At 37.3% G+C, this 15,402-nt stretch overlaps 2 protein-coding genes and 1 pseudogene across 2 annotated transcripts; 2 read left to right on the forward strand and 1 right to left on the reverse strand.

Moving 5' to 3' along the window:
• Window positions 1–9: 9 nt before the first annotated feature.
• On the reverse strand, window positions 10–1,653 carry LOC126604160 (probable CCR4-associated factor 1 homolog 7). The gene is made up of 2 exons (XM_050271301.1): window positions 1,403–1,653; window positions 10–1,266 (listed from the first exon to the last, which is right to left on the reverse strand). The coding sequence occupies exon 2, from the start codon at window positions 1,044–1,046 to the stop codon at window positions 225–227; it is 822 nt and encodes a 273-aa protein (XP_050127258.1). The 5' UTR covers window positions 1,047–1,266; window positions 1,403–1,653; the 3' UTR covers window positions 10–224.
• Window positions 1,654–4,673: 3,020 nt separating this feature from the next.
• Window positions 4,674–6,737, forward strand: LOC126604162 (signal peptidase complex subunit 2-like). Its single transcript, XM_050271303.1, has 5 exons — window positions 4,674–4,840; window positions 5,053–5,204; window positions 5,549–5,630; window positions 6,227–6,366; window positions 6,493–6,737. The coding sequence occupies exons 1-5, from the start codon at window positions 4,739–4,741 to the stop codon at window positions 6,587–6,589; spliced, it is 573 nt and encodes a 190-aa protein (XP_050127260.1). The 5' UTR covers window positions 4,674–4,738; the 3' UTR covers window positions 6,590–6,737.
• Window positions 6,738–7,356: 619 nt separating this feature from the next.
• On the forward strand, window positions 7,357–12,252 carry LOC126604156 (chaperone protein ClpB3, mitochondrial-like; annotated as a pseudogene).
• Window positions 12,253–15,402: the final 3,150 nt, after the last annotated feature.

A 15,402-nucleotide genomic window follows, 5' to 3' on the forward strand; every position in this document is an offset into this window, starting at 1 on the left:
GAAAACACATTTAAGGGAAACTTCATAAACTTTTATTGAAACACTAACTTCAATAATATACAAGAAACTCAAAGCTACAGAGAACCAGTTAAGGTTTCCAGTTACAACAAAGCAAAGAGGAAAAACAATTCTTTTGCGAACGGTGTACAGCGAAAACTACACGTCTCTCACACTTAAATAGTCTACAAATGTTCATCAATCTTTTGACAATTACTTTCTTTCAATTAGTTACTCTGTCCATTCTCAACGCCGAGACCATACAGCACACCGGAATACTTCTCCGCTGAGCCACTGAAGAAGGTATCCCTCAACTTCCTAAAGGTACACGCTGTAAGCAAACTGTCCGAGCCTGCTTGATGGCACACACCAACTCGTTCCACTTCCAACAGTTCTGCAAGCTTGTTTAACCCACCGTGAAGGCTGTTGCAGAACTTCATCAGATGCTTGATATCATACAACACCGGGAAGTAAATCTTGATCAGATTAAAAAACTCCATTTGGTTGTCAGGCAAACTCCGACAAGTCAATAACTTGAGCAAGTATCCGAAGTCGTATCCACTATGGAAAGTAACCCAATGCACATTGTCGCTCAATACAAGCCCTGAAGACATCAAAAGCTCGCCAAACCGATTCACATCAATCCCCTTCTCATTGTTCTTCTTAAAATCAATCCCACACTGGCGCAACAAATCAATCGAATCGCTCGCAAATATGTCTTCGCTCACATTGAACTCGCGAAAGTTAAATTGCCAAATGTAATGGTTCTCGGTCGCCAAAGTGGGAAGGTTCCCGTTCTCATCAGAGAAAGTGAGACCCAACTGAATCAATTTCAACATATCAACATTGTCCTTCAGAGTCTTGTAGTGGAACTCATTAATGTTCTTAAAAGCCCCCACCGGGCGAAGAACCACGCCCGGGAACTCAGTGTCCATAGCCACATACGGATACTTCAAAACAATATCACGAATTAGAGCAAACTCTTCATCGAGATTATCGTTCCACACCTCTCGGATTTGAATCGAATCCGCTTTCGGTAAAAGCGACATTTCCAATTTACCAAATCGAGCAACAGAACGATAAATACTAGTAAACCCAGATCTATAAACAGTGACCAAAGCGTTCGAGAACCCCCGAAAACCAAAACCCCCAACAGGATGCAATAAATAATTAGCAAATCAGTCAAAAACCCCAGAACCTGAACTGGATCTTCCGGATTTTGAATTCCCAAAAGGACAACGAGACGGGACTCTGCGATTCGACTCAGATCTGAAACAAAAACAAGAAGAAAACCATCAAACGACGACGAACTAACAGTATTTAACTGCAGATAACAGTACGAGTAAGAACCCTAGAAACAAAATCGATTGGGGAAGAAAGTGCGATTGGGGGTTAAAGATCTGACCTTTGACTTGGAAAATTGGGACTGGAGGCGAACGGATCTGGGACTTGGAGAGAGTGATTCGGTGTTCTCCGGCAGATGTTCTACGTCAACGGAGCGGGAGAGGAGAGAGAGAGGGAGGAAAGAGAAGGGGGGAAGAACGTGGTTTGGACAGCTTTACTAGGTGGGTTCCTAACGACTGTGTGTAAGGAGAGGAGAGAGCCGAAAGGAGAAAGTGACGTCGCCAAGGAATGGATGACGGTCGCAAACGCTGTCGTTTCGGCTCTCAATAGCTGCCTTTTGTCAATGAAATCCTTTACTTTAGAAACAAGACATATGAAGGCAATATTATAGGGCCCATAATCATATTACTATTTAAAATACAATTATTTGTAAGCACAAATCTTATCATCCATCTATATCACATATTGTTTAATATTTTAATGGATAAAGTGTTGAGCTTTTATACTTGCATCACGAGTTTGAAATCTCGCTCTTACAAAATTATTGTAATAATTTCAAATTTTTCTCCTCACCCTAATAATTTCAACAGCAAAAAAATCTTAATTTAACTTTAATAATTCACTCATATTATAACACGTATATTTATTCTACAAAACATTCCTGACCCACCACGAAGGTGGCCTCACACAAAAGCTTGTCTGTCGTGTAATCAATCATACTTGATAGGCCACCGGCCGCCGGAAATGACGGAGTCTGCGGTCAACTCGTTGAAGTCCTATCTCCTTCATCTTCAACCAAAGTATTTTGGACTGCCAAATTTTAATACGGCAACAACGAAATGACTCAAATCTTAATTAAGTGAAAGTTGTGTGTGTGAACTGCAAAACTATTTTTGGGTTTTGTTAAAGACGTCCTAAACTGGACAGTATGACCAAGCAGACAAGCACCCATTGAAGCTCATCCTAACGTGGGTCCATGGAGCCAACCCAATCATGTACATGCCACCACTTGTAACCTTTTCATTATTTTACCACTTTGCTAATTAATATACATCATATAATATTAAGGCGATGTTAACTTTACAAATAATATGAATTGAATATTTTTTTTAAACAAACAATATTATCTACCTTAATAAAAAAGAGATGAGTTTAGCATCATAATAAGCAAACAATAACGTGGTTCAAATTCGCCTTTGGCGAATTGAACCTAAAACCTTTCACTTACAAGTGAAGAGAAATACCACTAAATTGTAGCACTAAGTGTAGAATTGAAAACATTTTAATTACTGAGTTTTGTGTGTTTATTAAAATATGTGTAAAGGAATTATTTTAGTTCTTAATTTTTTATGCGTTTACTTACATGTAAGTAATTGAAAAAGTGTAAAAAAAAATTTAAATCATATTGACTAAGAAATCATTTTCAATCAATCGTAGATCCGCTTCCAAATACATTATAAAGATTTTCTTAATGCTCATTGTAAACTATATTTTAGAGAAAATAAAAATTTGCATTTTTTACAAAAAAAACGTGGATGTTCATGCCTTTCAGTCGGTTTTGCAAATTCTTACATAAATCACAGTTCAATCTATTTATTTTCACCTTTGGCTCGCTGTGAAGTTTTGAAAATTAAGGTGAGACTTTCCATTAGGATTTGAGTGTAGAACCCATTTGACAATGTTATGGGCCTCACGACTATGTTTTTCACTTATTTTTTGAGTGCTTGGCTCAAATAGTCAACTAAATATACATTTGTTGCTCGATAAATTGTAAAACTACTTCCAAATTTCTTAAAAAGTATAACTTAATTATCAGGAAAAATATCTAGTGAAAATAAAAAGTTTGCATTTATGTAAAAAAACATGAGTGTTAGGCGGGCTCGATGCATGCAACACGAGGCGGACTTAGCTCATAGAACGAGGTGAACCATGGCATGCCAAATAAGGCGGGCTCTGCTCAAAGAAAACGGTGTGGGCTTCTGGCACGCAAAGGAGATGAGCTTTGTGCACATAAAACGAGGATGGATATATTGCACACATCGATGCTAGCCATGAGCAAGTAAAATGAGGCTGGCTTCGTGTATGCCAAAACGACGCAGGCTTTGTGGACGCAAATGGGGGCGGGCTTCTGGCACGAAAAATGATGCAAACACCTTTCATGTAGAATGAGGCAAACCATGCACATAAAACGAGGTGGCCTTCATGCATTCAGAAGGAGGCAAACTCCCGGGTGCTTATAAAATAAGTCAGGCTTCACGCTTGGGAAAATATATTTTGAAGAACAAGAATATGATATTTTGTTGTAGTGGTAAGAGAAATAAAAGAAAATTTAACAAAAATGTTCAAAAATTATTCAAATTATTGGGGTGCCAGCAAGTCAAGCATGACTTTCCGGCACCCCAAGAATTTGAATATTTTTTTACATTTTTGTTAATTTTTTATATCACTACAACAAACTATCATATTCATGTTCTTCAAAGTATATTTTTATGTGCAAAATCTAATATAATTCGTATTTAAGCACTTGTAATCAACGATTAAGATCTCGTTTTGATGTGTTTTTGAAATGATTGAAAGCGTTTTTGGTGAAAATGTTTTTGGAATCAATTCTTAGTAAAAATATAAGTAAATTATGGAAAAGCACTTAAAGTGCTGCTTGGAGAAAGCCCTTTAAGTGCTTTTGGAACAAAAAAATATTTTCTCTAAAAGCGTTTCCAATAATTTTAAAAACACATTCAAACGAGCCATAAAAACCTTAGTTTAAAGATATTGGAACTTCTTTTCTTTCTTTCTTTTTGTTAATTTTTCTATTCTCTTTATATATATATATATATATATTATAAAGACAACATTCCAATTTAGTGCGTCAAATACAATTCGTTTACACGGTGGATAGAGAACAAGAAGAAGGAGATCCTACGTGTATCTCTCGTTGTCCACGTGCCAGATTTTGCTACTAACTTGTCAAAATTTAGGAAAATTGTTCATCTCCGGATCTCTTCCTTTTAATCTACAAAATCAGAAATTCAAACCATTAACATTGGATCTAACAGCTACAAACAAATGCTCATTTTAAAAGTTACAATAACTTTATTTGTTAGATCAAATTTTAATAATTAAAATCCCTCAATTTAGTGGATTAGAAGAAAATGATCCGGAAATAATCATTTCAAAATTTTGGGAACAAGTGTTTAAAAGGTGAACAAATCGTCAAATACAATTCTTTTACACGGTGGATTGGGAGGAAGAAGAAAGAGATCGTACGTGTATCTCTCTTTGTCCACGTGCCAGGTTTTGATAGGAAGAATGATGTCAAGACAGTGAGAAGTCACAGTAACAATTCAATCGTCTAAAACTGAAGAAAATTTTTTTTTGAAAGAAATCCCAAAATTCCAAAATGTCGGAGACGAAGGCCGAGAGCAAGAACAAAAACCCTAAGAAGGTCAATCTCTCAGATCACAGCTCCATCAAGCATCTCCTCGACGAGTCCGTCTCCGAGGTCGGTCGATTTTTCCGCAATTTTTTCATACATTTAATTTCACCAATTTACTGATTGCGCTTAAAATCTCACATTTTCTTCAATTACGGAAAAATTTCGACTATATGATTATCAGAATTTTTGCGTTGTTTGATTTATTGTGTGATTTGTGGATTATGAGGCTGTTTGGAGTGATTAGTGATTGGATTAATTTAATTAAATTGGTTTTGTAGATTGTGAAGAGTCGCGGGTATGTGGAGAATACGAGGCTGAGCAACTTGAAGTTGTTGATTGGAACCGTCGTAATAATCATTGCTCTGTTTGCTCAGTTCTACAACAAGAAATTTCCGGAAAACCGAGATTTCCTGCTTGGATGCATTGCATTATATCCTTTTTCCTTGGTATTAATCTCACATTTAAAAAAAAAATTAGGTTCCTAATGGGCTCTGCTGTTTGTTTTTAACATGGTTTTATCGTGATTTCGCTTCGTAATTAGCATACTCGGTTAGTTCGTGTGTTTTTATTGGTTTTTTTTTCCGAAAATTTGAGTTGAGACACATTTGATTTCATATTTATGTGCTATATCAGCAAACAAATGCTATTTGAACTATTTGGTTCTGAAGAATTGATGAATGAACTTTCGAAAAGGACTATGTGAGTCAGATTGAATAGTATATCTTTGTTCGAATGATTATTCCCGCAAGTTTGTTTCATCTTTGACTCTGGCAAGTATGTCATCGTTAATGGGATACTACAGGTGGTCTCGTACACGAAGGAGAAAAATGCAATCTTGTTCACTCATCCTCCTGCGGTAAGCTCATTTCTGTATTCTTGGTGAACATTTTCATATTTTTGTCGTTTAATGTTTGTATATATTTTTAAGTATTACCACCACACGGTCAATTGATGACACGGTTAAAGATAGTTTTGGGCTTAGTTGAGATGAGTTATGCAGACATTTTGTTTAAGATTTTAATACTACACGGGGTGTGCGGAAGAAGAGTTGAAGTCATTAGCAATGTTGTCTTATCTTTGATGCTTGAATTTTCAAATGTTGTTTTGGCATGGACTGTAGTTTGTAGATCCAGATACTTTGAACAAGGGTGTCATTTGTTTTGGATTCTGCCAAATATGTCTGTCATAAAAAATTTCAGTATGATGGGGTCAATCTTGCAAATTTGGATTATCAAGTCGGTTTAATTTCAACTTTAACCGAGTAAAAGAAACATAATATTTTCAGTTTTAAGGGCCTCTGTATAATCACTTGGAATTTGGGCTAGCAGTTGATCATATCACCTGAAATAGATGCACGTTAAGTTGATTCATGAAGAGAAGTCGTATATGGCGTTTTTGCCTAACATAGAAAATTGGTGGTGTTCATTTCTCATTAGTGATTCATATGTGCAGGGAGCCTTTAGCACTGGGTTGGTGGTGTCTTCCAAGTTACCAAGATTTTCTGACTTGTACACGCTTACAGTAGCCAGTGCAGATCCGGAATCAATATCTGCAAACAAACCAGTGGAATTCACAAAGAGCGTTACTCAATGGTCTCTCTCTCCCCCTCACTTGTTCTTTCATGCGTGCACAGAGTTGCTCACAAGCGTGTCTGTATTTGCTTACTGGAGTTTCGAATTGCACTAATTCAAATTTCATGTTCTCTGTAACTGTTTCAGGTTTACTAAGGATGGAGTGTTGGTGGAAGGCCTTTTCTGGAAGGAAGTAGACGGACTGATAAACGATTACGCAAAAGAACCTAAGAAGAGCAAGTGAATTCTGGCTTTTCGGGGAACCCCATCTGGTTCAGTTTTTACACAGAATGAACTTTTTAAAGTTTTGTGATTTTAGTATGAACTTCTGAACTTACCTGTGTTCTTTCTTACGGTGGATTATGGAAGTATGGTAAAATTCCTTTTTCGCATCTTGGTTCGTAAGCCACGTTTGGTAGAAAAAGTATAAAAGTGATTATTCATGAAGCACCGCTTCGATTTGCAATTTTGGGCCCGTTTGGTTCATAAAATCACATACACCCTAAACTCTAAATAGAATTTTATTATTGATGCCTATGTTATTCCCACAAATCCTTTGTGTATTAACAAAATTGCTTATGCTAAAAGCGCTTTTAAGTACTCTTAACATAAGCATTCTTAAGTGGAGTGCTTTCCAGAAGAATGACTCTTGTACAATGAAAATGTCATTGTGACATGACGGTGTCCCTTTGCAAGTAAGTTTCTCTTGTATTTGGCAGTAGCATTTCCAAGTGGGTCTCAATATATGTATATATCACTACATGACTAGTCCAATATTGTCCCTTAGTATTACTACGGTCTATTGATATTTTTGTTCTTCATTTGTAAGTGAGAGGTTTTAGGTTCGATTCTCATCAAAGACGAATTTAAATCACATTATTACTAGCATATTGTGAGGTTAAGCCTACTCCCTTCCCTTAGTGTAGATAATATTGTTTCTTAAAAAAAATTTTTTTAAAAAAAAAGGACTAGTCCAATATCGGATATGCCCAAAATAATGGAAGGGGATCCGGACATCCCTTTCCACCAAATCCACTTAGTTTGGGATCCGGGCTGTTGGAATTTGATCTAACGGCTACAGTTATCATTTTTAAAGGGACCTTTTGTTTGTAGCTGTTGAATCAAATTTCAACAGCCCAATCCCGAACTAGATAGATTAGATAAAAATGGATCATCTCCGGATGCCTTTTCCAAAGGAATTGGGTCAGTTGGGTTCTGGTACAAAAAAACGCGGGAAAGAAAAAAACAGAAAGGAATAAATATTATTTGTCTCTTCTGGAACATTCTACAAGCTTCTATTGCCCCTTCCTCAAGTTTCTTCACACACTCTCTCTCTCGCTCACTGAATCCGAATATATTACATTAAACCCTAAACAATCTCATACTCTGTTGAAGTTGTTTGCCTTCATTTCATGGTCAAATGGCGAGCAGGAGAGCCACCACGACACTCACCAAGTCGGCCTTAACTCTGGCGTCCCTGAACGCCACTAAATCCTCGAGAATCCCTCTCTCTCGGAGTCGCGCAATAGCCGTCGCCGCATCCGCCCGGACCTTCGGCAGCTCTGCCGTTCCCTTCTCTCGCCCCAGCTTTGTTCCCGAGGGCAGAAATGTCGCTTCGGCCAAGTATTTGGCAAGCGCCTTCAGTCGCAGCTTCCACTCTACGACTCCCAATTTCTCCTCAGCCACGAGCTCCTCTCAGGTCACAAAATCTCTGAAAATTTTCATATTTTGATTGGAATTTAAATTATAAGAATACAAAAATCGGAGGCTAATTTATGAATTTTTGTTCTGGATTGGAAATATCAGGCCAATCAGAATGAGTTCACTGAGATGGCGTGGGAGGGCATTGTTGGTGCCGTTGACGCCGCCCGAAATAGCAAGCAGCAGGTGGTGGAATCTGAGCACTTGATGAAAGCGCTTTTGGAGCAGAAGGATGGTTTGGCCCGGAGAATTTTCACCAAGGCTGGGCTCGACAACACTACGGTTCTTCAAGCAACTGACTGACTTCATAGATAAGCAACCCAAGGTGCGTTTAATCGAAGTCCGTGTTTCATTTTTCATCATAGATGTAATGGCAAAAACATATTTCGTTTCTCTGGAGTGCTTTTATTAGAAAATCGTCCACATTGCTTCATGGAAAAGCACTTGGAAGTAGGGCTTAGGGTTTAGGGGCAGAAGAACATTTTAAAGCTTTGCTGCCAAACGTAGTCATAGGGGCTTATGATTGTCAGAAAGTGCTTTTAGCTTCCCCAGAAGGAGTCCCAGACTCTCCTTGAGATGACATTGTGAATAATTGAACATTGTGTTGTGGCAGGTGACGGGTGGCACCAGTGGCCCTATTATGGGTTCACATCTGGTTGGCTTGTTGGACAATGCTCGCGGCAGAAGAAAGATATGAAAGATGATTTCGTTTCAGTGGAGCACCTTGTGTTGGCGTTTCAGGCCAATGCGCGGTTTGGGCAGCAATTGTTCAGAAACCTCCAGCTTAGTGATAAGGATTTGAAGGAGGCTGTTAAAGATGTTCGTGGCAATCAGAGAGCCACTGATCAAAGTATGCTGTGCTTTACCTTGATTTTCCATTTTATAAGTTGTTTATGTGTTGGACATTCTCTTATGCATTAAATAATGAATCCATAATGTATTTGCACATAGATCCTGAAGGAAAATATGAGGCCTTGGATAAGTACGGGAATGATTTGACTGAACTCGCTAGGCGTGGCAAACTTGATCCTGTCATAGGCCGAGATGATGAAATACGGCGGTGTATCCAGATATTGTCTAGGAGAACGAAGAATAATCCTGTTATTATTGGTGAGCCTGGTGTGGGAAAAACAGCAATCGCTGAAGGGTAGGTTTATTTGGGTGCATTGCAGGTTTCTACTTTATCATGTTGTTTCAAAAAGTAACAAATATTGTAACCTAAAGCAATTTGATTTATTGGTGTACTTTGTCTTGACTTGATGCATTCATTCACCATTGACTAGATTAGGCATTGTTCATCCTATGCATTTTCTGCTTAAATATTTCATTTTAACTTTTATACTATCTGCAGATTAGCTCAACACATTGTGCGTGGTGATGTTCCAGAACCGCTATTGAATAGAAAGGCAGGCGTTCATTTTAGTTTTATCTATCCATTGTAAAAGTTAATATATTTTTTTCCCGTAGGTAATAAGACTTTCTTGGTGGAAAAATAGAACCCTTAGGTTTAGAAACCGTTTTCTTGTTTGAAGATTGAATCCAGATTTGACATTGTTATTCAAATCTGACCCAGGTTCAATTTCTTTTACTTGGATCTCAATTCAAATTTGGCCATATCCACCCTGAAGTTAACTCATTGTAGAAGTATACTGCATTAATTGTGTGTTATGTTTCAAATGCAACGGTTTCTTCTTTGACATTCAAATTTGTGCATTAATTTCTGATTTTCTCCTGTATTACACAGTTGATTTCTTTAGATATGGGATCGTTGGTTGCTGGTGCCAAATTTCGTGGGGATTTTGAGGAAAGGTTGAAAGCTGTTCTGAAGGAAGTTACTGCTTCCAATGGGCAGATTATTTTATTTATTGATGAAATTCATACTGTTGTAGGAGCTGGTTTGTGCTCTTTTTTCTGATCAATCTGTTGTGTTTTTGTAGTGTATCAGTCATATTATCTCCTGATGTCCTTGTTAATGATTCTGTTAGGGGCTACAAGTGGTGCGATGGATGCTGGGAACTTGTTGAAGCCAATGCTTGGGCGAGGTGAGCTTCGGTGTGTAGTAGCAACTACATTGAATGAGTACAGAAAATACATTGAGAAGGATGCTGCACTTGAGCGTAGATTTCAACAAGTATTTTGTGGTCAGCCATCTGTGGAAGACACAATTTCTATTCTTCGTGGCTTGCGTGAGCGCTATGAACTGCATCATGGTGTGAAAATATCAGATAGTGCTCTTGTTTCTGCAGCAGTTCTCTCAGACAGATACATTACAGAACGTTTTTTGCCTGACAAAGGTAATAAAGCTTCCGTCTTACAGGAATTTTCTTGGTGGTGGTAGAAATGGGGTTTTCTTGTAAAAAATTCTTCATATTCTGTATTGGACTATCTGATTTTACAAAAATGAATCTGCTGCAGCCATTGATCTGGTTGATGAAGCTGCTGCAAAGCTGAAGATGGAACAGAAACAGAAACAGAAAGAACTAAATGAACAATGGGATCGGGAGAAGGCTCTCATGACTCGCATACGACCAATTAAAGAAGAGGTACTCCTCCATATAATATGCACCTTTAACTTTGGAAAATTCCCTCATCTCTTGATTTGTTGATTCATATGTTTTAAACTTTGTAGATTGATAGAGTAAACCAAGAGATGGAAGCTGCTGAACGAGACTACAACCTAAATCGTGCTGCTGAGCTTAAGTATGGAACGCTAATGTCCCTACAGCGCCAGCTAGAAGAGGCTGAGAACAACCTTGCCGAGTATCGGAAGTCTGGAAACTCTATGCTTCGTGAAGAAGTCACAGATCTTGATATTGCTGAAATTGTAAGCAAATGGACTGGCATACCCTTGTCAAACCTTCAACAATCAGAAAGAGACAAGCTCGTTATGCTGGAACAGGTTCTTCATAAGAGGGTGATTGGTCAAGATATAGCTGTGAAATCAGTAGCGGATGCAATTCGACGTTCAAGGGCAGGTCTATCTGACCCAAATCGACCAATAGCTAGTTTTATGTTTATGGGTCCTACTGGTGTGGGAAAAACGGAGCTTGCAAATGCCTTGGCTAGCTATCTCTTTAACACAGAAAATGCTCTTGTCAGAATTGATATGAGTGAGTACATGGAAAAACATGCGGTTTCACGCTTGGTTGGGGCACCACCTGGTTACGTCGGTTACGAAGAAGGTGGGCAGCTAACAGAAGTGGTTCGTCGAAGACCTTATTGTGTAGTGCTATTCGATGAAATTGAGAAAGCGCATCATGATGTCTTCAACATTTTGTTACAACTGTTGGATGATGGGAGGATAACCGACTCCCAAGGGCGAACTGTAAGCTTCACCAATTGTGTCGTGATAATGACCTCGAACCTGGGCTCCCACTACATACTCGAAACTCTTCGTAATGCACACGACAGTAAGGATGCAGTTTATCAAGTGATGAAAGGACAGGTCGTTGAGTTGGCAAGACAAACTTTCCGCCCTGAATTTATGAACCGAATCGATGAGTATATTGTGTTCCAGCCTTTGGATTCGAAAGAGATTGGTAACATTGTCGAGATACAGGTGAGTGATCGATCTTAAATGCTTTTCGTTATGATCCAACGTCCAAGTCTTATTAGAGATGCTTAACTTCTTCATTGCTCATTGCAGATGAACCGACTGAAAGACAGGCTGAAGCAGAGGAAAATTGATCTTCATTACACGGGGGAAGCCGTGGAGCTTCTCGGGACACTAGGCTTCGATCCCAACTTTGGCGCAAGGCCGGTGAAGCGGGTGATACAACAGTTGGTTGAGAATGAAATTGCAATGGGAGTCCTGAGAGGAGATTTCAACGAGGAAGACTCGCTTATTGTCGATGCCGAGGCGTCCCCGTCCGCCAAAGACCTTCCTCCCCAGAAGAGGTTGCGGATCGAGAAATTGGAGAGCACTTCTGCTGCAGATGCCATGGTTGTGACGACTGATCCTTTTCGGCTCTTCGAATTGTAAGTAAGTTTAAGAAAAAGGTTAGTGCTTGTTTGTCTTAATTTCTGGGGTTATAAGGAAATAGATCAAAGTTATCCTCGTATTTGGCTGTTAGGTTCATGATCAAAGATTCACGAGTAAATTCAAAGAAAACTAATGAAAATAATTTAAAATTTTTAAGTTTTAACGATAAGTGTAAAATAAATGATAAAGTAAATAGTATCATGATTGATTTTTTAGTGTAAAAATGTAGTTTTTCGTTAAAATAAAAATATTGGAAGCTTTTTGTTAAAGTTTTCTAAATTCAATTGTCCGAAAGTTCGTGTAAGGTACGCTGGAGCGTTATAGAATATTTTGACAATATTGGGCTTAGCGAAAGGAAACCAAATCTAGCAAATCTTTAACTTGTGATGTGAACCTCATGTTGAAAATCGAACCGTCAGATTAGTTTGTGTGTGTACACGAAAGACGAAATAAACAGATGCAGGGTCGCAGGTCACATGGCAATTTCTCCACCTTGGCCTGCATGATCTGCATACGTAATTACAATTGATGAAAACGAATCTAAGCTTACTCATGTAATTGTAGACCCCACATAAAAAATGTGTCACGCTTTCCTTCTCCCCCCAGCCGGTTAGCGGATGGACATATTTGCATGGCCAACCATGGATCTCATTGTCGTTGTCGTACTAATTACTACTTTTTCAGATTCAATTAGTATTACAGTTTAGTAGAATTTACCTTCATTCATAAATTAAATTAAGATTTTAAGTTTTATTTATGTAAATAGCAAGTTCGGTATCAAATTTCTCACATATGAGGTACTCTTTCAGTAGAAATCTTGGACCGAATTCAAATATTTGTAGGCTGAAAGGTGGTGATGGATAAGACCATTAGGTCTTATTTGGTGTATATATTGGATTAGAAAGGATAACTCATTAGATTCATAAGCGTGTGAAGTTATGTAACTGTGTCCTGTTCTTTATAAAGGTATTGTTTGGTGCGTCAGGACAAAAACTTATGCAAAGGCACTCGGACTATGTCATCCGTAAGAAATTTAGACTTTCGAGGGATTTGGTTTTGCTCCTAAATCCGATCATATTAAAACTCGTCAATAAGTGTACTACAACCATTGAAACAATACTTAAGCTCTCACAAAATAATGAGACTTTATGTATTTTAGTTGCATCTGACTCCACGTTAATTTTGCTTAATGTGAAAATTATCCTAATTAGACAAATGTACCCATTTTTTTGGTTATTGTATTTTCTGTCACGAGATTAATGTTTGACATGCTTTTAGGTTATTGTATGTTTTGGGCGTTTTCAATGGCTAATCAAGTATTAACCTTAATCAACTATTTTTTTTAACTCGCTATGTGACAATATTATGATCGCGGAACAATATGCATGCAACCCTAACAGCCAGTCATTGTGCTCGATAGCATTTCTACCCTAATAAATCTACCTAACAACCATGCATCAATGTGTAAACTTAATAAAAAAAGTACCATGTGAGTCTGATTTTCTTTTACGTCGTTGACAAAATTTGAAGTCATAATTTTTTAGATAAAAGTGGAAATAATAGATAATTGATGATGTGACGACGGTGGGGATAAAAAAGATACATAAGTATGATTATTTTTTACCATTAAAATAAAGCGTCATTTATACCCAAAGTTATAAGAAGCACTTTAGTTGATTTAGAGCACCCAAATTTACAATCAAGATTACATAAGTATGATTATTTTTTGGACTTGGATTCTCTGCCCTCCCAATTCGGTGCCCTCCCCGTGCCCTCCTGTTTGTGTGGTCACGGTTAAACCACGTCAATATTTTATATTACTATTTTTTTTTGTCTTATTATTTTTATAAAAAACAATATAAAATGTTAGCATGAATTAACCGTGACCACATAAAACAGGAGGACACGGGGAGGGCACCGTAATGGGAGGACAGAGAATCCAAGTCCTTATTTTTTACCATTAAAATAAAGCGTCATTTATACCCAAAATTATAAGAAGCACTTTAGTTGATTTAGAGCACCCAAATTTACAATCAAGATTACAAACACATTGTAGCTCAATTTATTAAAAGAATTAGTCGATACACTAACATTATGTGTTCAATTTTTCTTTTTATGCATTTTAGTTTCATCCGACTTCACGCTAGTTTCACTCCATATAAAAATTGTCCTTACTAAACAAACATGCACAATTTTTTTGGATTACTGTATTTTTTGTCACGAATAATGTTTGACATGCTTTATTGCATTTTTTGGGTGTATTCAATGGCTAATCAAGTACTAGCCTTGACCAACTATTATTTTTACTCGCTATGTGACAATATTATCATCACGGAACGATATGCATGCAACCCCAACAACCAATCATTGTGCCCCATATCCTTTCTAGCCTAATCAATCTACCTAAGAACCATGCATCAATAATTTATAATGTGTAAGCTTGATGAAAAGCTACCATGTCAATCTGATTTTCTTTTAAATCGTTGATGAAATTTGAACTCATAATTTTTTCGGTAAAGTGGATATAATACATAATTGATGAAGTCAACTCATGTTATGGATCTCGACGAATATGAAATTAGGTTATGCGCATATTATGTTATGAAATTGTCTTTGAAATAAAAATGATATCGTTACATCGTTTTAACAGGTAATAAGAGAGGGTACACTATTCATATAAGTTACGTGATATAACTGAAACCCAATGTAAATGTATTTTTAAGTAGATCAATAGCATTAGTGGATTAAATAGTTATTTGTTAGGAAAGAAGAAAATCAATGAAGATCGAACACATACCATGGTACAAAGACATGATTGTTTTTTGTTACTATGGTCATCTAAAAGCAACGTTATAGATAACAATTCAGTTGATTTAGAGCACCTAAATTTACAATCAAGATTACAAATACCTTGTAACTCAATTTGTTAAAAGCATTAGTCGGTACACTAACGTCTTAGGTTTGATTTTCCTTTTTATTTATTTGATATGAACATACCAAACACCAAGCCCAAATTAGAAATTTCATCAAATTCACATAATCACTTAATTCGGACTTTTAAAATTTGATCAAACGGTTAAAATTATTATAACTTTTAAAAGTACCTCATGTTTTTAGCCGTTGAATCAAATTTCAAGAACCTGAATTGATCAGGTGGATTTGGTAAAAGAGATCCGAAGAGAATCCGTTTCCAAAATTTAGAACCCATGAATAGTCCAACTCCCACCTCGAGATAGAACTAGAGGGACCAGGATCCTCTCCTGAGCATTTCCCTAGGGATCTCGCAATCTTGTCCGTTCATTTTATATCGTGCGGTCAATTTTCGTTAGGTACTATTCATATTTGAATTTTAAATAACTTCTGACCGTACGATA

This window comes from Malus sylvestris, chromosome 15, assembly GCF_916048215.2.
Source record: "Malus sylvestris chromosome 15, drMalSylv7.2, whole genome shotgun sequence".
Taxonomy (NCBI): domain Eukaryota; kingdom Viridiplantae; phylum Streptophyta; class Magnoliopsida; order Rosales; family Rosaceae; genus Malus; species Malus sylvestris.